The sequence below is a fragment of the Pinus tabuliformis genome, chromosome 8 (assembly GCF_031772625.1).
Source record: "Pinus tabuliformis cultivar Carrire ecotype Pingquan chromosome 8, CPIR1, whole genome shotgun sequence".
NCBI lineage: Eukaryota > Viridiplantae > Streptophyta > Pinopsida > Pinales > Pinaceae > Pinus > Pinus tabuliformis.
Genome location: NC_142294.1, coordinates 600291795 through 600319580, shown reverse-complemented (window position 1 = coordinate 600319580; position 27786 = coordinate 600291795). Strand labels below are relative to the sequence as shown.

Genomic DNA, 27786 nt, shown 5'->3' with positions numbered 1-27786 from the left:
ACTTTTCATATAATAATATATCAGCGTTAAAGACTTTTTACACATATAAAAGATTTTATACCTTGAATTTTGTTATTTTTAGTGAAATTGGTTGTTTTTTTTTTCAATTTGATGATATAATTTTTATGGGTGGGATTGGAATTTTCAGTGGTTTGAATTATGTTTTTAAATAAATTCAATATCTTAAAAAAATTCTCGAATATTTGTGATTTTTTTATTAATTTAAATTATTTTTCGATTTGTGCGTAAAGCATGCTAATCTTTTTTATATCTTTTCAGTTTTATATGGATGTTTTTTAAAAGACATTTGGATTTTACAGATTAAATAACTCAAGTATATACATTTTTTTTCTTATATAAAGATAAATGGTATAGCTTTGTTAGTTGTTTTGAAATTTGTTTTTTTTTTTGGAATTTGATGAATATATTTTTAGTGGAATTGAAAATTTCTGTCATTCAAGTTATGTATTTAAATATATAAATGGATTCAACTTCTTAAAAAAATTCTAGAACACTTAGGTTTTATAGATAACTCTCAAATTTTAATAAAATTAACTAAAAAATATATGTCAAAAATCAAGTTGAAACAATTATTACATCAAATTCAGAATAAATTTAAATTTTCTAGCTACACATTCAAGTTGTTTGAATCATTAAAATCCTAAATAAAATAAATGTTTTTACATTAAATGTCTTTATATTCTGCAGCGGGACTGGATTTGAGTTCCAACTATGGAACTAAAATGAGTTCCAAAAGGAGTAGAGGTACTCTTCGTGTACAAAGAAATGCGACGATGGGGAAAATCTTTCAATGCCTTTTTTATTGGTTTTTAAGGGTAGATTAATACATATGAAAGATAATTCTATTGGATTTAGGACAAAGTAATGTTGATTTAAGATTAACATATAATTCTATGAATATTTTAAAATTTAAATATAGGAAGGAGATCAAATAATTGGTTTTATTCTTGATTACAAAATACTTTTAAAAAAATTCAAAATATTCTTTAAACAATCCATCATCACTTATCATGCCTCAGGGAAACAAGCCAAACATTAAGGTCAGGAAGTATAATACATGGGATTGGCGAGCTTGAATGTTATGTCCCCAACAACATATCTAGTCAGATCACTCCACTAATCGTCAGAGTTCCCTAAAAGCATAAACCCACCTTGCTCAATCTTAAATCTCCTCTTAGATTTAAAAACCACAACACTCTTCTCATAATCCTTCGGCTCCCTGCAACACAACACAAATTAATCATTAATCTCATGAACACAACTTTTTCCATGCATTACCCATCAAAAGCAGACGTTCCAAACTCACAAAGAGACATCAAAGAAACTAAATTGGTAAATGCATCGGTGGATGTAGTAATCACCTCAACAAAATTAGGGGAAATAAAACAGAGGGGAAAAGCATTTTTTAATTGGTTATGCCAAATCTACCCACTTTATAAAAGCAACATCCTTCATCCCCTTCTCTGCAAACATTAAGAGAAAAAAGGGGAAAATTTGCAAATGGGAAAGACATTTTTTTCCAGTTCATCATACCCATACTGTCGACTTGCAAAAAAGGGCAGGTTTGAGAGCAGTGTCTCGTCCATGTCGAAAACCCACGCATCCTTCCCATCACCTGAGAGTGTGAGACAACTAACATAAGCTATGGATTCTTTTGTACAAGCCCAAATAAACTCCACAATGGAAGAGCATCGTATTAATGATAAAATCACTTATTTATACATGTGAAATCTAGGTACGAGACAATTTGTCTCGGTAACTTATTAACTATAAAAAAATAATATGAAACTAATTACATATTGTACAATAACAATCTCGAAGGATTAGCTAGCATTCCCACCTTAATCTGAAGGGACATCTGACTTGTTGAGTAACATTCTGAAATTTTCAAACTTTTCACGTCCCAGTGCCTTTGTAAGTATGTCTGCGATCTGCTCTAAAGTAGGAAAATGTGTCAGATGAATAGCTTTGGCATCTACATAATGTCGAATCAAGAGACATTTGGTGTTAGTATGCTTGCTTCGATCATGAAACTTGATATTATTGGCCAACTGAATTACAGAATTGCAGAAGAGTTGTCAATAAGTAGTGGATTTGAAGCCTTTTGTTTTTCCTGCAAATCTTCAAGTATTTTGCAAAGCCAAATGATTCTTTTTATAGCTTGAGCTGCTGCAACATATTCGGCTTCAATGGTAGAATCAACGGGACATATTCCTTGCATGATCTCCAACTGATGGTTGTTGATCCAAGACTCATCAAATCACCAGAAGTAGAGACTTCATTCTCCTTATCTCCATCAAAATCAGAATATGAATAGCCAGTAAAATGGAAATTTGAAACTTTGGAATATTTGATGCCATATGTTCGAGTGCCTTTCAAATACTTGAGCACTCGCTTTGCTTCATTCCAATGACCTTCACATGGCTGATGCATGAACTTGGAAAGTATCCCTACATCAAAAGTTATGTCAGGTCGAGTAGTAGTTAGAAAATTCAAACTTCCAACAAGTTGTATGTGCTTTGTTGGATCTTCAAACGTACTTCCTTTAGTGGAAGTAAGATTCAAATTTTTCTCTTTTGGAGTAGCGACAGGATTACATTGCTACATCCTAAATTTGTCCAATATACCCTTTCTGAGAAATGAAAATGTATTTGGCTTTCTGATCAACTTCAATCCCTAAATAATAATGTAATAAACTCAAATATGTCATGTCAAAAAATTTCATCAACTCTCTTTTGACAGATGCTATATAGTGATCATTATTTCATATAATCATCAAATCATCTACATACACAACCAGATATATGATTGACTTTCCAATCTTCTTAACAAAAAGAGTTGCATCATATAGATCAAATAACTTATAATTCAACTTGAGAAAGTGTTCAGTTAATTTTTCAAACCATGCACGACATGATTGTTTTAGTCCATAGAAATCCTTAACCAACTTACATACCTTTTTCTCTTTGCCTTTGACAGCAAAACCTTCTGGTTGAAACATATAAACATACTCCTTCAAATCACCATTCAAAAAAGTTGTTTTAACATCCATATGGTGTATCTTCCAGCTATTCTGAGCTGCAAGAGAAAACAAAGTTCTAATTGTGCTCCATTTTGTTGTAGGAGAAATTGTCTTTGTGTAGTAAACACCTTCCTTTTGAGCGTATCCTATTGCTACAAGGCTTGCCTTATATTTATAAAGAAAACCATCTGCCTTGTATTTGATCGTATACACCCATTTGCAACCAATAGGTTTGACACATGTAGGAGGACCCACTAACCTCCAAGTTCCATTCTTAATAAGTGCATCATAATCCTTTTTCATTGCATCATTACATTCATCATAATTAACAGCTTCTTCAAAACAACTGGGTTCACTAATTGTAGAATGATTAAATTCATAGTCATGAGAAATATTACCTGAATCACCTTTAGAAGAACTTCCTATTTCAAAATCATCATATTTTCTTGGAACTTTTCGAGCATATGTGGATCTTCATAAAGGTTGTTGAAGTGGCTGTGACGGTTGCTCATCCTGAAGTACAGGTTCTTCAGGAACACATTTTAACTCTACAGAAACAACATTATCCTCCAATTTTTCTTCAGCAATAACATCCTCATCATTCTCATGAGTCAAAGATGGAAAAACCACAAACTTATCCAAAATGGGACCCCCCTCCCCCTTCAATATGTGGAACATCATTATCATATTCAAAATAGAACTTGTTAGATACAAATTTATCCAAATGAGCCAGTTTCCTATCAACAGTGGAATTATCTTTATCTTATTCAAGAAAAATAACATCCCTGGAAAGAATGAACTTCTTATTTTCTTCATCAAACAACCTGTATTCTTTGGAAGTATTAGAATAACCCAAAAATATACATTTTGACTTCTTGCACCTAATTTATTTCGTTCTTACTTAGGAATCAAAGCATAGCATTTTGATCCAAAAACTCTGAAATGTTGAACAATTGGGAGTCGATCATACCAAAGCTCATAAGGAGTCCTATTATTAATAACATAATAAGGACAACGATTGCACAATCAATTGCTTCGTTCCAAAACATCAATTTCACATTATTAAAAAAAATCATAGATCTAATCATATTGAGCAAAGTTTTATTCATTCGTTCTGCTACGTCATTCTGTTGTGGATTATAAGGTATGGTAGTTTGATGTTTGATTCCATTGTCCTTCAAATATTGTTCAAAAGCATGAGAAGTATACTCACCACTGTTATCAGTTCTGAGAATGCCTATATTAGGTTGAGTTTCATTTGTAATCATCAAATGAAAAGTTTTAAAAACTTCAAACACTTGTGACTTATCTTTTAACAAATACACCCAACATATTCTCGAGTAATCATCAATAAATATCAGCACATATTTATTTCCATTGGCAGTTGCAACATGCATAGGTCCACATAAATTTGAATGTATAAGACCAATTTTTCATGAAGCTCTAAAAGAATAACTAGGAAAAGGTTTTTTACAACATTTTCCCAAAACACAAGCATCACAAGCTGTAATCTTTCTTGGAACTATAGGAAGACCTTTAATACCTTTCTTTTTCATAATTTCGATGCTTCCATAATTGATGTGACCAAATCGAGCATGCCGCAACAAGTTGGGAGACATGATATCACTTTGTTGCGCCAAAAGAGCAGAACTTTCACGAGAATTAGAAGATGAAGTACCATTTAATTTGACCTTCTTCCACACTGGTCATGATAATTGCATAATCAAATGCTCTTCTTATCTCGATGATGCCATCAATTATATGAATAGAATTCGCCTGTTGTCGAATATGGATAAGAGACATCAAATTTTGCTAAAACTGTGGAATATAAAGTACATCCTATAGAACATAATCTGCAAGATTCAATATCTTCAAATGAATAGACCCAATGCTAGATGGTTTAATTTTAGATTTTTTTTTAGCAAAATAAATAACGCCATCAATATCATCACTAAAAGTTTCAACAAAATCTCACCTAAATGTCATATGACAAGTGGCTCCAAAATCCAAAATCCAACTATCTCACCATGGAAAAAATGCAGTGTTGAAAACATCATTAATATTAAAATTACAATGAGCAAAAATTTAATGTGTAGACTCTGATGATTTTACCTTATCTGGTGGTGGCTGATATTTCTTTTCATTCAATTGTTCTCTCCTTTCACTGACTTTCTTCGAGGGGATTTTAAAGTTAGCAGCAATATGACCAATTTTACCACATCTAAAACATTTTATAGTTGGTCTATCATTAAAATTCCTTTGTTGTTTGTCTCCCTAATTATTCCCCCTCCCCAGCCTCTAAAATTTCTCCTACCACGACCTCTACTACTTTTATCACCTCTAGAAGTTTCATCATGAGACTTCTGATCCTTTTTTGCAAGGCACAAAGTTTCTACATTAGAGTTAGGTGGAGCCTCTTTCTTTCCAAATGTATTTTCTCTCTAAGCTATTTTGTTTATTAGTTTACCAAATGTAATGCCTTTTAACTGCTCACTATCTTGGAGAGGTTCCAAATAGTGTGAATAGACAAGGTGAAGGACTTTTATAAAAGTTGTAAGATGTAAATTGACTTCAATTCTAGTGACTTTTATATCATGAAAAATGGATTTTATTTCAAAGACACTCTTCAATAGATCATTATCTTTCATCTCCAAATTGAACAACTTCAACAACAACTGAATTATTTCGAGTTCTGAGTGTGAATCATATAGTTCTTTCAACTTCTTTAATGCTTCAGATGCAGCGTCACAAGAAATAATATATTGACATACCTCTTTTGTCACCAATGCATTTATTAATGCATATGCCTTGTTGTCCTTTGTCTCCCAAATTTCACAGTGCTTCTCATTATCAGATGGCTCGGTGCAATTTATTTTCTATCACTATCCTTCTTGCCTTGAAAAACTTCCCACAAATCATTAAAAACAAGGGCACTTTTAAGATTTCTAAACCACTCTTGATAATTCTCCTTTCCATAAAGGACAACTCCAATTATGGAAACTATTGAAGTCATAATTGTTTTGCAGCCAGATAAATTCTCCAAACAAATCATTTTCAATTTTTCAAATATGTGGAGTAGTCCTCTAAAAAGAAAATATAAATCCCTTTCTCCTTTTGTTTTAAATAAAATTTGGCCTAGTGATTTGATGGTGGGATCCAAAAATAATCCAGTAGAGAACTAAGTTCAAATCTCATTGTTTTCCTTTTTATTTTTCTCTTCAATTTTTAAAACTTATTTCAAATCAAAACAAACTTGTCGTGGAATATTTCCACCACTTTTAACTCCAAGTTAATTAATTTTAGAATTAATCACTTTTACTTTTACTTTCTCATTTCACCTTTCTTTAACCATTTTCTTTTTCTTAAATATAATTGATAAAAGAAATGAGAAATATTTTCTTTAATCACAATTTGATATAGTTTCCATTCACTTGATACTCCAACTTTTTCTCCTATTAGCTTTCACCTTTCTCTGATTCTTTCTTTGTTCACTTTCACTTTTCTGGCTCTGCCTCTTTCTCTGTTCACTTTGATCGTTCTAGCTCTACCTACTTCCATACAAATATGTTGTTTTTGGAAGTAATATAAAATATATAGAAAATATATTCACCTTACACGTGGTATCATATTTTGGAAAATGTCTCCATATTCATTTATTTTTTACAAATCCTTATCAAAAAATTCTGTAAATATTTTTTTTACTTTCACTTTCATGAACTTTGAAGCATTCTCTACTTTCCAGTAATATGTGGATTAAGTTCAAATGCCAAATATGGAAGAAAAAATATTCCATTAAAAATAATTAATATTTTACTTCCAAAAAAAATGATTCAAAGCTTCGCTAATATTCAATGTGATTTATTCACTGTTGATTGTGCCAACAATAAGAGTTATTTGTGGGTAATCACTTTTACCTTAGTTGCTTTTAACTTGGTTTCCAATACTCCCGTGGTCTTTATTTCATGCCTTTTCAAGCAATGCGCTCCTCAAAATGCATTTTAGGAAACTTGTACATTCTTCTCTCCATAAACTTCAAACCAACGCCTCAAAAAAAAAACTCAGTAGGCATGGAGTTTATAAACAACTTAACCGGGGCTCTGATACCACTGTACAAGCCCAAATAAAATCCACAATGTACGAGCACAATGAAAGAGCATCATATTAATGATAAAATCACTTATTTATACATGTGTTGTTGAAAAAATGCAACAAGAAAAATCCTAATTTAATTTGTCCTTGAATTAAATTGTAATTATAATTCTCATAGAAACTTGTAACAGTTAACTAAGTTAAGTTGACTTAGTTGGCTCAGTGAATTCGAGCTGGGAGTCCATTGAGAGTCATAAGAGTGACCCTAAATTTTAGGGGCCTAAGTTGAGTTATTATTGAGTTGTAATTATTTAATGTAGTTTAACTGAGTTAAATTAATTCCCACTGATGGAGGAATTAGTGCGAGATCCAGTAAACTGAAGATTCACTCATAATGAACTCATGCATGTCAAATTAGAGAAAGACCAAGTTGTGATTAGAGTTTCGAGACAGTGTACTATCGATTGTAAAATCATCTAAATTAAACAGGTGATGCATGCAATCAGAGGAAGCCCTATGATGGATTGCGCAGTTATGGATGAGGAATTTCCCAATTAAATCTGGGCTAATTCCCTAGGAAATTGCGCAAGGAAATAGGAGTTTGGTAGGCAGCAAATTCGGCTAAGTATTGGCTTGAGCTGGTTTGTGAAGTAGTGAGATAGATTGTACTTGTGCAAAGATTTTTCGGGTTGAACACGCATTGTATTTTATTCTCAGATCTTCTGATTAATGCAATATATAGATTGCATGGGTTTTTAGCTGTGGCTTTCCCCAAAAAATTATTGTGTTATGTGTGATTGAAATTTTTCCTTTTTCTGCTTCATAATTTCATCAATCAATGATTGTTTCCGCTGATGAGTAGAGTAGATTCAAGTCAATTGTTTTAACATATTACAATCTGCAGTTTGAATCTACAAGAAAATTCTACATGGTATCAGAGATGAAATAACTATAGAAGAGGAGAACATGAGTTTTTTTTAGGAGAAATCAAATATGCAGTATCATACTTCAGAGCCAACAAGATGTCATTCTACGGATTGAGACTCGAATATGCCCTTGAGGGTAGTTCGAACTTATGCTTGGAAGGATAGGATGGAGGAGGTGTTGGAAGACAATGTGTTGGTTGAGAGAGAGAGGATTGACGCTGGAATAGAGTCGAGGAAGAAAGAATAGTGGTGAAGGGACATCAACGGGATTTGAAGGACAAACTTGGGCTAGGCTACGCATGGATGCTTGGGTACAGACAGACTGGTTAGACCTGCTGCAGAATGAAGTTGTGGAAGCACTTCCGAATGAGGATACTTAAGAAGATGTGAAACATGATGAGGCACTGACATACGTATTCCGTTTGTTTGAAAAATAAGAGAGAGATCATTCATCGAGAAGTCTAGTGTAGTCAGGCAAGAGAGTATAGCTCTAGCCATGCCAGGCCAGATATGAGAGCCAGGCCAGAGGGTAATAACTTCTATAATTATTATAACTCAACTAATCCTGTTACAACATGCTTAATCTTCTTAATCTCTTGCTAGATCAGCTGCTGCCATTCGCTTACTCAACAACATCAGAATCAATTGCTTGAAATTGTTTAGTCGATTGCTTCTTCAACGACTTAATCTACAAAATCATAAAGCATGATGTCTCGAAGCCCCCAACATCTTATGCTAAAGATCAGGAAGAGTGGACAAAGTGTGTGGAAAAGGCGAAAAGGATTATCCTAGAAGGAGTTCGAGATCATATTGTCTCGAACCTCCATGGTAAGGAAACTCATTTGCAATGTGGAAGGCCTTGAAAAACCTCTTTCAAAACAATAGTGACCACAGGAAGTTGGCACTGAAGGACAAGCTCAAAAATATCAAGATGGAGAAGGGCGACTTAATACCGAAGTACATGACCAAGTTCACCCAATGTAGGGATGAGCTTGAAAGTGTTGGTGTTACCGTTGTTGATGAATATCTATTGAGCCTAACACTTCTAGGTCTTCCTAAGAGGCTGCACAACTACCAAGACTCAATTAATGGGAGGGAGAAGCTACTAGAGTGGGAGCGATTGTGGTCCGACTTGGTACAAGAAGAGATTCGACGGAACACCACAGATGGATCCTCATCCAAGCATTATGATGAAGAGAACTATGGCTTAGCTGAAAAGGTGAAGAAAGGGAAGGGGAATTCATCCCATTCCAAATTAGATTCTAGTCAGGGTGACAAGAAGAAGGACATGTTAAAGATTTTTTCATAGTCATGAGCTGGGAAACTGTGCCACAAAGTGTCCACATAAGAAGGCTGGTAAGAATCCCTCAGGAGGAGCGACAGGTGAAGCTCTTTCTTCACAATTCGAACTAGATTTCACCCTCATCACTTGCATGGTGACATCGGTGATGGGTAGTGTGTGGTACCTAGATAGTGGATCCTCATTCCATATGACCAATAACAAAGAGTTATTCAATGAATTGGAGGAGAAGGACCCCCAGATGCACATTGAGATGGGAGATGATGGGGGGTATAGCCTCAGGACAGGTGAAGCGGATCGGGTGAAGAACCTCTACAAATTGGATGTAGAAGACTGTGTTGCTTTGAGCATTAAAGCATAGAAGGTGCAGATCCAAGACAACAGTGAATTGTGGCATAGAAGATTGGGTCACTTGCACCACAGAGATTTGAAGGTCATGTAACAAATTTCTATAGGACTTCCCAAGGGTACAATAGAGCAGAGAGACTCATGCAAAGGGTGTACATTAGGGAAGTACACAAAATTTTCCTTTCATGATAAAGACAATCGAGTGCAATCATTCCTTGATCGAGTTCACTAAGATGTGTGTGGACTGTTCTCTACAACATCCATAACCAAGCACAAGTATTATGTAATATTTGTTGATGATTTTTCCTGTAAGTGCTAGAGTTTCTTCATGCAGAAGAAAGATCAGACGTTCCCTAAATTTTGTGAATTTAAAGCACTTGTCAAGAAAGATACTGGCAGGAAAGTTAAAGCTCTCAGAAGCGATAACAATGGAGAATATGTGTCGAATGAATTCAATAAATTATGTGCTTCAGAAGGCATTCAACGAGAATTAATAACATCTCATAACCCACAACATAATGGGGTGGCTGAAAGGAAGAACATTAGTATTGTGGGAGTGACACGTGCGATGTTACATGATCAGGGCCTACTGTTTCACTTGTGGGCTGAAGCATGCAACACAACTATTTATTTGTAGAATAAAAGCCCTCATCGAATTCTTGGGATGAGTGCACTTGAGGAAGATTTTCCAGGTAAGAAACTAGATGTGGCACAATTGAGGATCTTTGGTTCATCAGTCTACTGTCATGTTACCAAGGATGCATAGAAAAATCTAGAGCCAAAAGCTGATTTGGGCATATTTGTGGGGTACACTAATACACCTCACAAATATTGGGTGTACCTGCCATCCAATAAGATGAAAATGGTTCGTAGAGATGTGAAGTTTGATGAAGAGAAGTCCATGAGATGTTCCCTTGAGAGGGAGATTCAGTTACATGTAGATGAGGAGCTTTTAGCTCTAAAGGAGGAACCTTGGGATGATGTGGAGCAACCACATGTAAAGGAGCAGAGAGTGGAAACACCCACGCCTGTAGAGACTTCTAGAGATGGAAGAAAGTGCACTAGAGAGGCTGACAGATTGATGCATGATGCTAGAGAGAATGTGGGAGCACCCACATCACAGCGCAGGCAAAGGAGGTCACTAGATCGGTACACTGGCTACATGGCTCTGATGAGAAAGAGTGTAGAGATTGAGCCATCCTCAAATTTCGAGGATGCAGTGTAGCAACCAATATGGGTTGATGCCATGGTTGAGGAGTATGAATCCATTATCAAAAATAGTGTTTGGGAGGTGGTTCCAAGACCAACAGACAAGTCAGTGGTGAGTTCCAGATGGCTTTACAAAGTAAAGCAAGCAGCAGATGGGAGTGTGGCGAAATGCAAGACCAGATTTGTGGCCAGAGGGCTCTCTCAGGTGGAGGGAATTGATTACGATGAGACCTTTTATCCTGTAGCAAGGTACTCATCAATCGGATCTATTCTAGCAATGTCAGCGCAGATGGGATGGAAGATACATTATATTGATGTAAAGACAACATTCCTCAATAGTATGATTGAGGAAGAGGTGTATATTGAGCATCCACAAGGATTTGAGACCTTCAACAGAGAGTCGCATGTGTGCAGACTCAAGCGAGTGTTGCATGGACTAAAACAAGCACCCCGTGCTTGGTACACCAGGATTGATAGTTATTTCACAAAGTTGGGTAGAGTTGGGCTTCACCAAAAGTGAAGTAGATGTGAACCTTTATGATATTGTGGTTGAAGGTAAATTGTTGATTGTAGTATTATATGTTGATGATTTGATTCTAATAGGTGGTGAGACGATGATAAAATCTTGCAAAGAGGATACTGCAAGAGAATTCAGGATAAAGGACCTAGGGCTCATGCATTACTTTCTTGGTATGGAAGCATGGCAAGGAGATGATGACAGTTTGTCTCTCAAGGAAAGTATGCCAATGAGATACTGAAGAAGTTCCACATGGAGAGAAGCGAACCCATGGAGACTCCTCTAGCAGGTAACTAGAGGAAGGAGGATGCTACCTCAGGAGAAGTAGTGGAGGCTACTATTTATAGAACGCTTATGGGTTCACTTATGTATTTGGTGAACACATGACTGAACATGTGTTTTTCAGTTAACCAGCTTAGTCAAGCCATGGTTAATCCAACCAAAGTTTATTGGAAGGTAGCTAAACATGTGTTGAGATACCTCAGAGGCACCACTCAGTTTGGTCTTTGGTACATATGGAAAAAGAGAGTGAAGCTTCAAGGCTTCACAGATGCAAATAGGGCAGGGAGTCCATCCAACAGGAAGAGCACATTAGGGGGAATCTTTAGTATTGGGCCAACAACAGTTTCTTGGTACAGCAGGAAGCATAGATCAATTGCACTTAGTTTAGAAGAAGTAGAGTACATGGCTACTAGTCAAGCAACCTATAAGGCTATCTAGATGAGGAAGATCATTGTTGGGTTGTTTGGTCAGTAGATGGATCCTACAGTGACTTATTGTGATAATCAAAGTTGTATCAAACTCTCTGAGAATCTAGTTTTTCATGATCATTCCAAGCACATTGACATATGGTATCACCATCTACGAGATTGTGTGCAGAGGAGAATCATGTTGCCGGAGTACATTCCTATAGAGGAGCAGGATGTAGATATTTTTTCAAAGGCATTGTCAAGATGTAAATTTGAGTTTCACAGAGACAGGATCGTGGTAGTAGATAATCCCTTTCTTGTTGAGAGGGAGTGTTGAAAAAATGCAACAAGAAAAATCCTAATTTAATTTGTCCTTGAATTAAATTAGGAATTAAATTGTAATTCTAATTTTCATAGCAATTTGTAACATTTAACTAAGTTGAGTTGACTTAGTTGGCTTAGTAAATTTGAGTTGGGAGTCTATCTAGAGTGATGTAGATTGATCCCTAAATTTTAGGGGCCCGTGTTGAGTTATTATTGAGTTGTAATTATTTAATTCAGTCTAATTGAGTTAAATTAAGTTAAACTAGTTCCAACTGATGGAGGAATCAGTAGGAGATCCAATAGTGGGATGTAACCAACACTGCTCAACCAGTAAACTAAAGATTCACTCATAATTAACTCATGCATGTCAGATAAGAGAAAGACCTAGTTGAGATTATATTTCAGGGACAGTGTACTATCAGTTGTAAAACCATCTAAATTAAACAGGGGATGCACGCAATCAGAGGGAGGCCTATGATGGATTGCGCAGTTATGGATGAGGAATTTCCCAAGTAAATATGGGCTAATTCCCTAGGAAAATGTGCAAGGAAATAGGAGCTTGGAAGGTAGAAAATTTGGCTAAGTATTGGCTTGAGCTAGTATGTGAAGCTATGAGATAGATTGTAGTTGTGCAAAGATTGTTAAGGTTGAACAAGAATTGTATTTTCTTCTCAAGTATTCTGATTAATGCAATATACATATAGTCGGGGTTTTTAGCTATGGATTTCTCCATAAAATTATTGTGTTATGTGTGATTGAAATTATTCATTTTTCTGCTTCGTGATTTCATCGATTAATTATTGTTTCAAGTCAATTTTTTTAGCATATTACAATTTACAGTTTGAATCTACAAGAAAATTCTACATGTGCAATCTAAGTACGAGACAATTATGTCTCAGTAACTTATTAACTGTAAAAATAGAATATGAAACTAATTACAAATTGTACAATAACAATCTCGAAGGATTAATTAACATCTTTGGCCACCATGTGCAAGTCCCTCACATATTGGCTTCCACTTTTGACCATGTACCTTTTCACATTTTCCATGAATTCAGGAGGCGCCATGGTCCATGCACGGGGGCTTCACTAGGGGATAAATACCACACCACATGGGTTCATATTGGGGGATATATATTGAGGAAAAAATGGCATAATATATTGGGGGATATATAAGGTGTTGGGCACCAAATTAGCCTATATTTTTCCTACATTTCCACTCCTCTTCTCATCCTTTTTGTATTCATTCACATATATTTACTATGCTAAAACTATGAGGTAATTCCCCTTTCTTCTTCTCTTGGAACATTTAATTAATGAAATAGAATCATGAGGGTTTTGCCTATGCGAACCACTAAATCATGTTATGACCGCAGATTGTGGAACACAGGTGTTGACTTCACGGCATATCACAACAGTTCCGTGATTCACAGTAGTTGATCGACCATGATGAAACAACATAACCAATTTGTAGCTGTTCTCAACTCATTTTGGATCATTTATATTCTTTCTCTCTCGGCATTGGTGCTGTGTTGAACTGATGTATATCTTTGGGCATATAGTTGCCAGGTTTTTGGGAGAGATGTTATTCGCCTTTGTACTGTATAAAAGATGTGTCATTCCTGTACGATGGGTTAGCTAGACCCTGATCTATATTGTAACAACATTTCTCAGATTAATAAAGTAAAACCCTTTTTGCTATTCTATCTTTCGCTGTGAGTAACGCAACCCTGATCAGAGAGCTGTGCCCACTCTTCTAATCAGGTGTTGCGTATTTTCCTGTTATGTGTGTTGTTCATTGTTGTGTGTATTTCTTGATTGCTGTTACAGATTTCTTTAGATTACTGTGAATGCTTTTTTAAGTTATGCAGTTAGTTTTATCTTTGTTACAACAATGCTTTGATTTTGTAATTGCAAACCCGTGGTCGATGACAGATTGTAACCTTGCCTCTGCATATACTTTGCATGTTACCTTGAAAAGAATATGCACCCAGATTGATAAGTTAATGTAGGAAAGGGGGTGAATAAATTGTTCATACCTGGACACCAACATTTTGGCGCCATTGCTGGGGAGGCTAACAAGGTGCAAGACACGATCTGTATCAACCAGAGGGTCAATCTTTTGTCCTGGGGAGAGAACGAGCTTTCTCACTCTGCTCTAGGTCCTGAGCGTAGGTATTTCTTTTGTTTTGTGCTTTTACTGTTTTCCTGTTTTTATTAGTGCTGATCTCTTGTCCTAGGGAGGGAGGAGTCTTTTGACACACTGCTCCAGGCCCTGAGCTTAGAGTTTTACAACATTTTTGTTGTTTCAGTTTTGAGAAACCCAATCTCTTGCCCTGGGGAGGGAGGGGTCCTTTAGCGCCCTACTTCAGGTCTTGAAGTGTTAGGTTTCCTCGCATGTGTGTTATTTTCTTGTTTGGCTTCTTGTCCTCGGAAGGGAGGAGTCCTTTGACACCCTGAACCCTAGGTTCCTATTTTCTTTTTCGTTAGTTGTTTTCCTTTCAACGTGATCTCTCGTCCTAGAGAGGGAATGGTCTTTTGACGCCCTACTCCAGGTCTTGGGCACTGTGATTTGGTATCAACATCTTTCGTCATATCAATTTGTATGAACAGAGAGCCAAATAAGAGGGGCAGAGGGAGAGCCCCAAAGAAGGGAGGACATGATTTGGGAAGGAATACTTATATCCAGCAAATCATTGCAAGAGCTGAATCAGAGGCATCTTCCCGTGCAGCCGTGAGACCAGGTGCATGGACAAGATCCGAGGGACAATCTGTAGATCAACCAGTGTCGTTCACAACACCCCCTGCTAATTTGATACAACAGATCCTTCCAGCAGCCGGAGAGACAAGTAGCAGTACACTTGATAAAGGGGTACCATTGCTTGTAACAAAAGAAGAAGAAGTTGCAAGTAAAACATCCAAAGAAACGACCCATCCTAGTAGGGAAGAAGAATTTGTAGAAAGGAGGTCTAAAGGGTCAAGCCACTGTGACAGGAAGGGAGAATTTGTAGGGACATTCCTATCACCAAGGGATAGAGGGAGTGTTGTTAAGGCAACTCAAACCCCTATGATAAGATCCCTTCTTGAGGAGCTTGCCGAAATCCCCAATGAGTATTGGAGGATATTCATGGCACCTACAACCTCTACTATTGACTTCCCAATTGGGGATCTTGGGACTAGTGCACCAATAAAGCCCATTCCTTTAACAGCTTTACCCAGCTTCCATGGGCTTACTTTGGAAGACCCCGACACGTTTTTGTTTGAATTTGACATTGTGTGTCGGGGATATGATTATATAATGGATGCTCAGAAATTGAAAATCTTCCCTGCTACGCTAAAAGGGACATCCCTATGGTGGTTTATGGGTCTTGGGGGAAGGACTATCACAACATGGGAGGAGATGAAAACTACTTTCTTGGAGAAGTACTAGGATTACTGTAAATCACGGGATATTAAGGAAGAAATTTTCAAGTTTACACAGAAAGAGGACGAAAATATGGAAGACTGTGTGGAACGCTTTAAATACACATTGCAGAGATCAGGTCACTCTGACTTGGATAAGGACATTTTGAAAATTATCCTTCTCTGGGCCTTTCGAGAGGACTCTTTGGAATTGTTAAATATAGTTGGAAAGGGAGATATATCAAAGGAGAACTTTGACACCATCTGCGAATTGTGCATCCAATGCTCAAGGGGAGTTGTAAGGAATAAACAGGGGATTCAATCAACAAAAGTATCTGGTGGAGGTGTCACAAAAGCAGAAATTGGAAATCTGCTGGACAACTTAAGCACTGATATCCTGAGTACCTTGTCTGAACAGATAGACACACTGCAGGTAAAACAGAAACAACTAGAATTGGAAAGAACTATGGCTGCATTTTTCCTAACGTGCAGGAAGAAACACCCACAGAGGGAATGTCCATTAAACTCTATAGAGGAGTGTGAAATCTGTGAGTTGAATCATGGGACAAGTTCATGCCCATCCTTGCCAGGACTAAAAGCGGTTTTTCAAGGGACAGGTGAAGAGATGGAGCAACTGTACTTTGTGGGACCTAAAAAGCCATGGAAACCTCAGCCGTCAATGGGAAATCAAGGTATGTTTCTGGATCCATCTCAATATTTTAGTAATTTTAATATGGGCCCCTAGTCCATGCCTTATCCGCCCATGCGGCCCCAATACCAGCTTCCACCTTGGCAGAAATGGGCTTCTCAAGCTAGTTCGAGTTCCTCGTGGGCTCTGAACTAGCGGGGACCTTTTGCTTCTAGACAGTTTCCCTAGTCAATGCCACAACAACAACTCCAGTTACCCTCTAATGTGCCTTCTGGTAATCAGCCTATTCGTCCCCAACTTCCCATCCAACCCAATCCGAATCCTAACAATAAAGGGGCTCAACAAGCTGACACCCTCAACCTACCTTCATACAACATCTCTACCGCAGAATTTTATGAGATGAATTTACGATCTGGGTGGATAGTGGATGCTCAACACTCACTAGTTATCATTGAACAAATTGACAGTGAGGAAAAGGAACCAGAAATTGTTGAAGAGGAATAAACATGAGTCAACAAAAATCATACACCTCCTCAACCGCTAGTTACTCAAAAACACCAAGCTGAGCAGCCCTCTCTAGACAGGTTGGATTTGAGTAAACAAATCCCTCAAGTTGAGTTTGACTTGTTAGGGGAGTTACAAAATTTATTTGTCAAGATTCCCCTACTACAAGATATGAGGGATGTACCTATATATGCAAAAAAAATCTTAGGGAATATTGTGCTAAGAAGCCTAAAAAGAAATCAAGAGACTCACTCACTATTCATGTAATGGGGAAGCTATCAGATTTTATGATGGGAAGGTCCATGCCTATAAAGTATGGGGATCCCGGGAACCCAATTTTAACTGTGCAAATTAATGGCGTAGAAATTCCAAATGTACTGGTAGATTTAGGTGCTGCCATAAATGTCATCACTACTGAAACTATGCATGCATTAGGTCTTCCTAACTTGAAACACACACCTACAGTGTTAGAGTTGGCAGATCAATCTACAGTAAAATCGGTAGGGAAGTTAAAATATATCACAATTTCGGTTGATTCATGGAACTACCCTGTGGACTTCCTAGTACTACAAACACAATATCCAGCTGGAGGCCATCCCCTGGTTCTGGGAATACCGTGGTTGGAAAAAACAGATGCTTATACTATGTGTCGGTCTAGACATATGGTCATTTCAAATGGATAAAACACTAAGAATTTAGTGTTATATCCTCCTGCAGAACCTAACCCATCATCAAAACCATTAGGTCGCGAGAAATCTTTACCCAGGAAAGAGTCTAAATCAGAAAATGAGGAATTAAGACCAGTTCTTACTATTGGATAGGCCGTCCAACTGAAAACAGAGACGGAAGATGAAACCATTACTACTTTTATCAGTGATCCCTGTTCTGTTTCAGATTTAAATCGGTAAATCTTGGAGTCTGTCTTGAGCTGTGAGACACATGAAAGTATTGGAACAACAGATGGATTTGATGAGCTACCTACAACTGCGCCCCATGATAGTATTTCCATGGAAATAGAACCAGGAAAAACCCTGAATATCAATCCAGATCTGTTAGAGTCCCAAAAGAAATAACTCTTGGATGTTCTTCGGAAACACAAAGAAGCCTTCACCTAGGACTACTCAGATATGAAGGTGATTCCTGCTAATCTATATACCCATCACATATACATTAAGGAGGACTGTCATCCTATGAGGCAACCCGAAAGGAGAATGAACCCTGCTCTGAAAAACGTTGTCAAGGAAGAGCTTCAAAAGTTGTTGGATGTGGGATTTATCTACCCCATTTCAGACAGCTAATGGGTTTCCCCATTGGTAATGGTCCCTAAGAAAAATGGTAAATGGTGGATATGTAAGGATTACAGAGAATTAAATAAGGCAACGCAGAAAGACCATTTTCTGTTACCATTCATTGACCAAGTCTTGGATACGTTGGCTAGGAAGAAGTTTTTCTCCTTCCTGAAGGGATTTAGTGGATACAACCAGATCCAAATAGCTCCTGAAGATTAGGATAATACCACTTTCACATGCCCTTGGGGAATGTTCACATACCGGGTCCTCCCATTTGGTCTCTGTAATGCGCCTGCAACATTTCAGAGGGCAATTTTAGGGATTTTCTCTGATCTGATGGATGATAGTGTTGATATTTATATGGACAATTTCACGGCATATGGGGATTCATTTGAGGAAGCATTGGGGAAGCTAGAAAAATTTCTTAAAAGATGCAAGCAGGCACATGTCTCTTTAAGTACGGAAAAATGCCATATGATGATGAACGAACGAATAGTCCTGGGACACTTGCTTTCGACTGTAGGAATCCAAATGGACCCAGCTAAAATAAAGGTAATACAACATTTTCCAATACCCAAAACACCCACACAGGTACGCAACTTTATCAGTTGTGCTGGTTATTACAGGCGCTTTATAGAAAATTTTGCTAAAATAACACATCCGCTTTTTCAATTGCTGACAAAAGATGCAGATTTTGTGTGGACAGATGACTGTGATGCAGCCTTTGTGAAGATCAAGGAATTGGTCTGTAGCGCTCCGATCCTTAGAGGGCCAGACTGGGCATTACCATTCCATATTCATGTTGATGCTTCCCAGATAGCAGTTGGGGCAGTTTTGGGGTAGCAAGTGGATAAGGTACCATATGCAGTTTACTATGTTAGTAAGAACTTGGCTCCTGCTGAGTTAAACTACACAGTGACTGAAAAAGAATTCCTTGCTGTCATCTACACCATCAACAAGTTCCGACACTATATTACTGGTTACCCCACCTTTGTACATACTGATCATGCAACCATCAAGTATCTAATGAATAAACCCATTACTCCTGGTCGTATTACAAGATGGATTTTGCTACTTCAAGAATTTGACATTACTATAGTAGATAAAGCAGGGAAGGACAACATGGTTGCTGATTTTCTGTCTAGGTTAGAAAATAATGCCGAAGGTACACCCATTGAAAATAGCTTTCCAGATGAATATCCCTTTACAATTTCCGCTAACACTCCATGGTATGCAGATATTGCTAACTATCTTGCTACAGGGAAGGTACCTCGTCATTTGTCATATAAGGATCAATGGAAAATTATTCATCATAGTACCCGATATTCATGGATGGTAGGATACCTCTTTCATACAGGGGTTGATCAACAGATTCAGCATTGTGTATCAGACGATGATATCTATGAGATGTTGAAGGCCGCCCATGATGGACCTTGTGGAGGACATTTTGCAGATAAAAGAATAGGCCACAAGGTGTTGCAAATGGGATACTACTGGCCTTATATCTTTCGCGATGCTAGAGATTATGTCCAAAGATGTGACAACTGTCAGTGGATGGGACAACCTGGGAAATCGAATGAAATGCCATTACAACCCCAGATAGTCCTTGAACCTTTTGAGAAGTGGGCCATCGATTTCGTTGGGTCCTTCAACCCACCTTCTCACCAAAAAGTTCACATCTTGGTCTGCACTGATTATGTGACTAAGTGGGTGGAAGCTAGAGCTGTTGTGGAAGCAACAGAACAGGTGGTTGCAGATTTCCTTTTTGAAGAGATTTTTGCCTGATATGGTACCCCAAGAGAAATTGTTTTAGATGGAGGAGCACAGTTCACATCCTACATGATAGGGAGGCTTATGCAGAAATATGAGGTTAAACACAGAGTGAAAAACCCTTACCATCCCTAAGCGAATGGATAGGTAGAAAGTACAAACAAGGTATTGGAAAATATCTTGACAAAAACGGTAGCAAGTCATCGCTAGGATTGGTCACAGAAACTTCCAGAAGCTCTTTGGGCGTATAGGATGACATGGTGGAATACAACTGGGTTTTCACCATTTGAGCTAGTCTATGGGAAATCCCCCTTGTTTCTAGTAGAGTTCGAGATCAATACGCTCAGAACGGCTTTAGAAGTGGGGTTAGACTTATTAGAGGCCCAGAAACAACAGCTAAAACAACTCAAAGAGTTAGACGAGATTTGTTCGGTAGCTGTCCAGAAAACCACTACTATCCAACAACAGAGGATAAAATGGCATGATAAATTTATCAAGAATAAGGTGTTTCATACAAGAGATTGGGCATTGCTCTATGACTCCTGGTTCAAAGATTTTAAGGGAAAGCTTCGCACTCGTTGGATGGGACCCTATGAAGTGGATGCGGTATTGACAATGGAACAGTTAGATTGGTTACAGTAGATGAAAATTGTACTTCCTTCCTAGTGAATGGACATCGTCTGAAGTTATATCACTGTCCAACTTCTAAGGATGCCTTCACCAAACATCTTTCTGATACATCTGGTTTGATGGTTGTTGGTGCAGAGAATACTCCCTCTGCCTTCTGTTAATATATATATATATATATATATATATATATAATATGTTGTTACTACTTACTTGTTTGTATTTTGTAGGAATAAGAACCGAATCATGACAAGGAGAAACTGAGAAATTTTCCAAGTAACAGTCGGTGCTGTTACTCCGTCGGTGTCGTTACTCCGCCGTTGCTGTTACTCCGCCGGTGTTGTTACTTCACTGTTGCTATTACTCCGTTGGTGCTGTTACTTCGTCGGTGTTGTTACTCTGTCACTACTGTTACTCCACCGTTGATGTTACTCCGTTGGTGTTGTTACTCTACCATTGTTGTTACTTCGCCGGTGCTGTTACTCTGCCATTTCTGTTACTCCACCGTTGCTGTTACTCAGCTGTTGCTGTTACTCCGTCGATGCTGTTACTCCATTGTTGATGTTACTCCATTGGTGTTGTTACTCTGCCGTTGCTATTACTCCGTCGGTGCTGTTACTTCGCCCTTGCTGTTACTATGTCGTTGCTGTTACTCCGCCGTCGCTATTATTCCGTTGGTTATTTTTGCTGTTACTCCACTGCCAGGTAGGTCGCCAGGTATTCCTTCATTGACTCTTACAGATTTAATTAAAATATTCCAAAAAGAGACGTGCCACAGATGACCGCATTTAAAATGGGAGGGGGTCTCATCACAAATGAATGACGGCGTACCTAAAATTGTAATTATATCACATCATTACCAAATCTAATGCAAATGGAAACAAAAATATTGCAATTTTGTAATCATGATTTTGATGCATTGGAATTTGAAATCATATGCCGCATTCAATCACCATAATCATTCACTTGTACTGCCATACCCTGCCATTATTTGTTGTGCTTTTCGAGGTGTACCAGTCATTGTTACAAATGTTTTACCCTGCGACCACCATGCTAATATTATTTCCATCATTAGTTTGGATTGCTGTTACTCTCCCCCTACCAGCCGACTATATCCATCGTGTTGATCCCGTTCCTACAATGATGGGTGGGTTGGCTGTGCGCCATGAGCCGGAGGATACGACAATGGTCCGAAATAATCGAGAAGTATGGCAGGTTTTTGAAAATGCAGGGTGGAACGTCTATCTCGACAGGTTGCAGGGGTTTAACGAGGCAATTGCGATTGAATTTGCACTCAATTTAGAGGAAGGGAGCTCTCGGGTCTGAGGGATAGAAATCCCTGTTACAGAGGAAGCCATTGCGGAGGTCAGTGGGCTACCCCAACAAGGATAGAGATGGTTTTCACAAAGAACCTCCCTCTTGGAGTTCCCTGAAGCATTTTTGCAGGCCAGAGAGAATGTTGTTCAGAAAGGCCGGGGGTATGACCGGAATTCATTACCACACCCATGGGGTGAGATAGCGGGTGTTGTAATAAGATACATAACCTGCGAGGGGAGGTATGCCACTGTGTTTAAATATCATTTCAGAGTATTGGCTCACCTCTGGTTTCCACAGTCAGAAGCCTTCTCATTGAATATGCCTTTCTTCCTATTAAAAAGTCTCCAGCTGATGGTGCAATCTTCTTGGCGTTCATGACAAGTTGCGCTAGTCATTACCAACCATGGGCTGGTTCGACTATTAGTCATGCATGCAATCAATCGATTTCAAATCCTGTGGGAAACATTCCAGGATTCTACAGAGGAAGAGATAGCAGCCACTAGAGCTGCTAGAGAAGAAGAGCCAGAAGCGATGGAGGAAGAGCCTGGGGCAGAGGACAGATATGTAGACCAAGAAGAACCAAAAGAAATGGAGATGGAACTCGAGGAGTTGGAACAAAATCAGGAGCTTGAACCAGAAAGGATATTCGAGGCTACTCCACAAGAACCAACCTCGACCGCAAAACCGATGGAAGAAGAAGTGCTGCAACAAGGAGCTGATATAAAAGGGGTCACCAACACCATGACTGAGGCTGTCCCACAAGAACCAGCCTCGACTATGGAGCTATTGGGACAAATTGGTAGCACTGTAACAAGAGAAGAGGTACCATAGTAAGCTGAGGTGGAAGAATTCATTAACATTGCGGTCGAGGGTGTCCCACAAGAACCACCCTCGACCGTGGAACCAATGGAGGAAGATGAACCAGGACGAGAGGGGCCTAAAGCTGAAAGAACCGTGGGGCCAACAGAAGGAGAGGCTATAGGTATAATGGATGGAGTTGACATAATGATACAAGAATCCATTTTTATCAATGCGATGTTGGAAGAAACTGTGCCAGCATCATCTGCTCAAGAATTGCTAGATACGGAAGGTGGTGTTACACAAGAACCACCATCAACCCGTCCAGCTCTGGAAATTGCAGAGGAATTGGATCCTCAGGCTGACGCTGCTCCACAAGAACCAACGTCAACCTCGGAACGGAGGACTACATAGACAGGGGTCTCAACCCAGAGCAGAGATGTTGCAGACAGAGGGAAATAGCTTGAGGTCATAGCTGGGGCTGGGATAGACCAAGTAGAAAAATTCTTTCAATTCCCCTCTTATTTCTCCATTCCTGGAGGGGCGAGGGTGTCTTGCTCTCCCTGGCGCGTAGAGGAGGACGTTTCCATTCCACCTATTTTGAAGTTTTATGGGTCAATCAAGGGACCAACTACCACAGGTCTGTTGGCTGCAGATTTCCAGAGAGACTTTCCCTAGGAATCTAGAAGAGAGGAAGAGACAGGTGTTTCTGAGACAAGGGAACCTGGAGGGAAAATGTTGGCTGAAACACCGATGGATACTCGTAAAATGAGCCCGCCACCTACTGAGATAGCTTCACAGCGGGTCGAGGTAGGGGTCAATGAGGAAGCAATTGTTCCCAAGGAAGAGAGACCAAGCAGAGCATCCCCATCGATTAAACCTGTGGATACTCCCTCGAGTAATCCACCACCTACTACAGTACCAGATGAGATGGTGGTAAAACAAGAATGGATAGAGTTGTGTGAGAAACAGAGGTTGCCTATTAAGTAGAAATATCAACTGCAATTTAGGGAAACAATGTGGCTCAAAATAGAGGTTAAGAGGTTGAGAAGGCAGGTACACCAGTTAAAGAAACAAGTGAAGAAATATAAGCGGTGGGCTAAGAAGCCCAAGGCCACGATGGCTGAAGTAGAGACACAGTTAGATGAAGTGCCAACAACCTCTGTTGCCACTCAGACACACCCTATCGAGTATTTGTTCGAAGGCTGTGAGCTTTCCTTGATGGTTGAAGTACAAACCTGGAAATCCACAGCAGGGTGTTATCAGAACGAAGTGAAGAGAGCCCAAGAACGAGCAACCACGACTATCTTCGAATATGTGGAGCGCATAGATATAATGTAATTGAGGTATGTGAAGCAGCAACTCAAGGTGGAATGGCTAGAAGGGCGAGTGGAAGACTTGAAAGCTGACAAAGAACATATGCTCAATTTAGCACAGGAGGTGATGGCATGTCGCCCTCCTGCTTCCAGTTATGCTTTATTTTTGCATGAGTGTTTTCTTTTCTTCTGTTTGGAAAGCATCAAGAAAGAAATTAATCACGAGATCGAGGATGGTGTACAATTCCTCCTGATGTTGAGGGCCCATGATTTGCCAACTCAACATTTGATGTGTGAGCTTTACATGCATGGGTATCTCTTGCGTGTTGATAGAGAATTTAATCCGGCCCCATATGTGGGGGATATTCATTTAAGGGCCCTCACCTCTTACAATCTCAATCAGATAAGTTGGCAGAAGGCTTCTAATACGTTTGAGTCAAATAAGGTCACGAAGCCTTTTATGGTAAGAGGAGAGCACGAGCGGTCAATGACTATGTACAATAAGCACAACACTTTTTTAGAAATTGTGGGGAACAAGGAACGGATGCTGAAGACACAAAAGTGGTGCATTGATCTCTGTGTCAAGCAATTAGTCACGTTTCAAGATGAGGCCCTTGATAGTTGCTAGAAGAGGTGGATGATGTCACCCATGTCTGTTCGGAACAGAGAACCGTTTGGAGCACCAAATTTTGCACGAGCACTCAGTAGGGTGCCAAGGTATGTGGCATGCATCCAAACATGTGGCATCCAGTGGATGGGAATTCGGTTTCAATACCCTGTAATTTGGTTGCCAACAGAGCACTACACCCTCGCATATAATGTACCAAATGATTGGTGGAAGGAAGTTCTTCTCTCAGAAGGGTTTAAGGTTTCAGGAACAGAAATGGCTGAGGAATACGATCTCGCCCAGCTTCATGAAGCCCACAACCCATCCAATCCAGACCTGCGGATGCAACAAGCTGCATGAGGGCATGCAGAAGGATAGTTGGGGGGAGATGTTGGGCACCAAATCAACCTATCTTTTTCCTACATTTCCACTCCTCTTCTCATCCTTTTTGTATTCATTCACATATATTTACTATGCTAAAACTGTGAGGTAATTCCCCTTTCTTCGTCTCTTGGAATATTTAATTAATGAAGTAGAGTCATGAGGGTTTTTCCTATGCAAACCACTAAAACATGTTATGACCACAGATTTTGGAGCACAGGTGTTGACTTCACGACATATCGCAGCAGTTCCGTGATTCACAGCAGCTGATCGACCATGATGAAACAACATAACCGATTTGCAGCTGTTCTCAACCCGTTTTGGATCATTTCTGTTCTTGCTCTCTTGGCACTGGTGCTGTGTTGAACTGATGTATATCTTTGGGAATATAGTTGCCAGGTTTTGGGGAGAGATGTTATTCCCCTTTGTATTGTATAAAAGACGGGTCATTCCTATATGAGGGGTTAGCCAGACCTTGATCTATATTGTAACAACATTTCTTAAATTAATAAAGTACAACCCTTTTTGCTGTTCTATCTTTCACTATGAGTAACGTAGCCCTGATAAGAGAGCTGGGCCTACTCTTTTGATCAGGTGCTGCATATTTTCCTGTTATGTGTGTTGTTCATTGTTGTGTGTATTTCTTGATTGTTGTTACAGATTTCTTTAGATTACTGTGAATGCCTTTTTAAGTTGTGCAGTTAGTTTTATCTCTGTTACAACAATGCTTTGATTTTGTAATCGCGAACCCTTGGTCGATGACAGATTATAACCTTGCCCCTGCATATACTTTGCGTGTTACCTTGAAAAGAATACGCACCTGGATTGATAAGTTAATGTAGGAAAGGGGTTGAATAAACTGTTCATACTTGGACACCAACATAGGGGGCAAAGGGTTTTTGTATTGGCAGGTATAAAAACTGGAGCTCAAAGTTAATGAAAAAATATAAAGTGGTATTGAAAATGTTAATGAAAAAAAGGATACCTACAATATCTAGTGGAAGTAAGGGTTTTTTAAATTGGGAAGGTGTATTGCATTCGTATTGGTAGGGGGTTAAATAATATGATTTTTAGGGGTATTTTCCAATATGTAGTCATTTTAAGGGTATTGTTTAATATTCCATGAACGCATGTGATAGGTCAGAGGTTCATTGAGTGAATCCCCATGGGTCCATGAGCATAGGGTGTTTATTTCTATGCCCAACCTCCATGCTTTGAAGTTATGATGGCTCTCTTGCTTCAGATCCCACGTCTCCCTGTGCATTGTGTATTTCTTTGATACCTTACCATAGCTCTTGGGTGTGTTGGACCAGATATTGGGACATTGGTGGTTGATGCGAGTATGCAGTAACAGAGCCCTGGAAGAGGGAAAGTCGTTGAATATCTTGACGATATTGTCTGGGGTGGACTGCAGAGCACAAAGGATGTTGAGATGGTTGTGGTTAATGAGGAGAAGAGAAGCAATGGAGGATGAAGGTTCGTGAAAGGTTCTCATGGAAGGGTATGAAGGATGATGTTCTCAATCATGTGAGGGAATTCTTAAAGTGCCAAATAAACAAGGTTGAAGTTTCCTTCCTTGTAGGGTTACTAGAACCACTTCTTATTCCCCAACCAAAAGTGGGAACAAATATTGACATATTTTACCACAAGACTGCCAAAGGTAAATGGTAAGGATTGTATTTTTATTGCAGTGGCCATACATACTAAATATGAAATATGCTCATTTCATGTTGCTACCTTTTGAATGTAAATATTCATAAGTTTTTGGTCTATTTTTTGAATAGGTATTAAAACTTAATGGTGTGTCTAAGAGGATTGTAAGTGACAGGGATCACATATTCATTAGCACCTTTTGGCAAGAATTTCTAAAGTTGGAAGGAACAAAACTTGATCATAGCACTAGTTATCAACCTCAACAGATGGTCAAATAGAAATTGTTAATAAATGGATTGAGGGATACTTGAGGAACTATATGTCGGGACAACAAAAAGCATGGGTAAAATGGTTACATTTTGTAGATTTTTGTTACAAAACTACATATCACATGAACATCAACATGACTCCTTTCAAAGCCTTTTATGGTTATGAAGCTTCTACTATTGTGGATTTTGTATTTTCTAATTCTAGAGGTCCAAAAGTTCTTAAGGGGGATAAAGAGAACAAAGATATCATCAATACACTTAAGAAGAATATCCAGATTGCATAGGAACACATAAGAGCTATGTTGATCACCATCCAATAAAGAGGTCTTTCAAGGTGGGATACATGGTTTTTTTGCATCTTCAACCTTATAGACAATATTCACTAAAGATCAGTGGAACAAAAAATCTTAAACCCCAATTTTACGGGCCTTTCAAGGTGATTAGGAGAAGTGGTGAAGTAGTGTATGAGTTGGAGTTGCCTTCTACAATCAAGATTCATAATGTATTTCATGTATCATGCTTCTAAAATATCTTGGGTAGCATGTAACTCCTTCAATAGAATTACCTCCCATGGATGAAGAAGGTAAATTGATACTTATTCCATAGACCATTCTACAAGTCAAGGAGAAACAAGTAATCTCATAATATCTCATCAAATGGGAAAATGTGCCCTTGGATGATGCAACATGGGAAGGGGAGGAGATGCTTAAGCATCCTAATATACAAAATTTTGAGGACACACATTCTTTGGGTTGGGAG

At 38.6% G+C, this 27786-nt stretch overlaps 1 protein-coding gene across 1 annotated transcript; it reads right to left on the bottom strand.

Annotated features, from left to right (window-relative positions):
* Positions 1-1137: 1137 nt before the first annotated feature.
* LOC149236907 (uncharacterized) lies at positions 1138-26600 on the bottom strand. Its single transcript, XM_089369071.1, has 4 exons — positions 26287-26600; positions 13421-13526; positions 1555-1694; positions 1138-1240 (listed from the first exon to the last, which is right to left on the bottom strand). The coding sequence occupies exons 1-4, from the start codon at positions 26598-26600 to the stop codon at positions 1138-1140; spliced, it is 663 nt and encodes a 220-aa protein (XP_089225197.1).
* Between the last annotated feature and the right edge of the window lie 1186 nt (positions 26601-27786).

Coding starts and splice junctions, on each gene's coding strand:
- LOC149236907 (XM_089369071.1), bottom strand. CDS start 26,600: ATGAGAACCTTTCACGAACCTTCATCCTCCATTGCTTCTCTTCTCCTC. Junction 13,527..26,286: donor GGCATAGAAATAAACACCCT/ATGCTCATGGAC, acceptor CTAGTGAAGCCC/CCGTGCATGGACCATGGCGC. Junction 1,695..13,420: donor TGCACATGGTGGCCAAAGAT/GTTAATTAATCC, acceptor TCCATTGTGGAG/TTTATTTGGGCTTGTACAAA.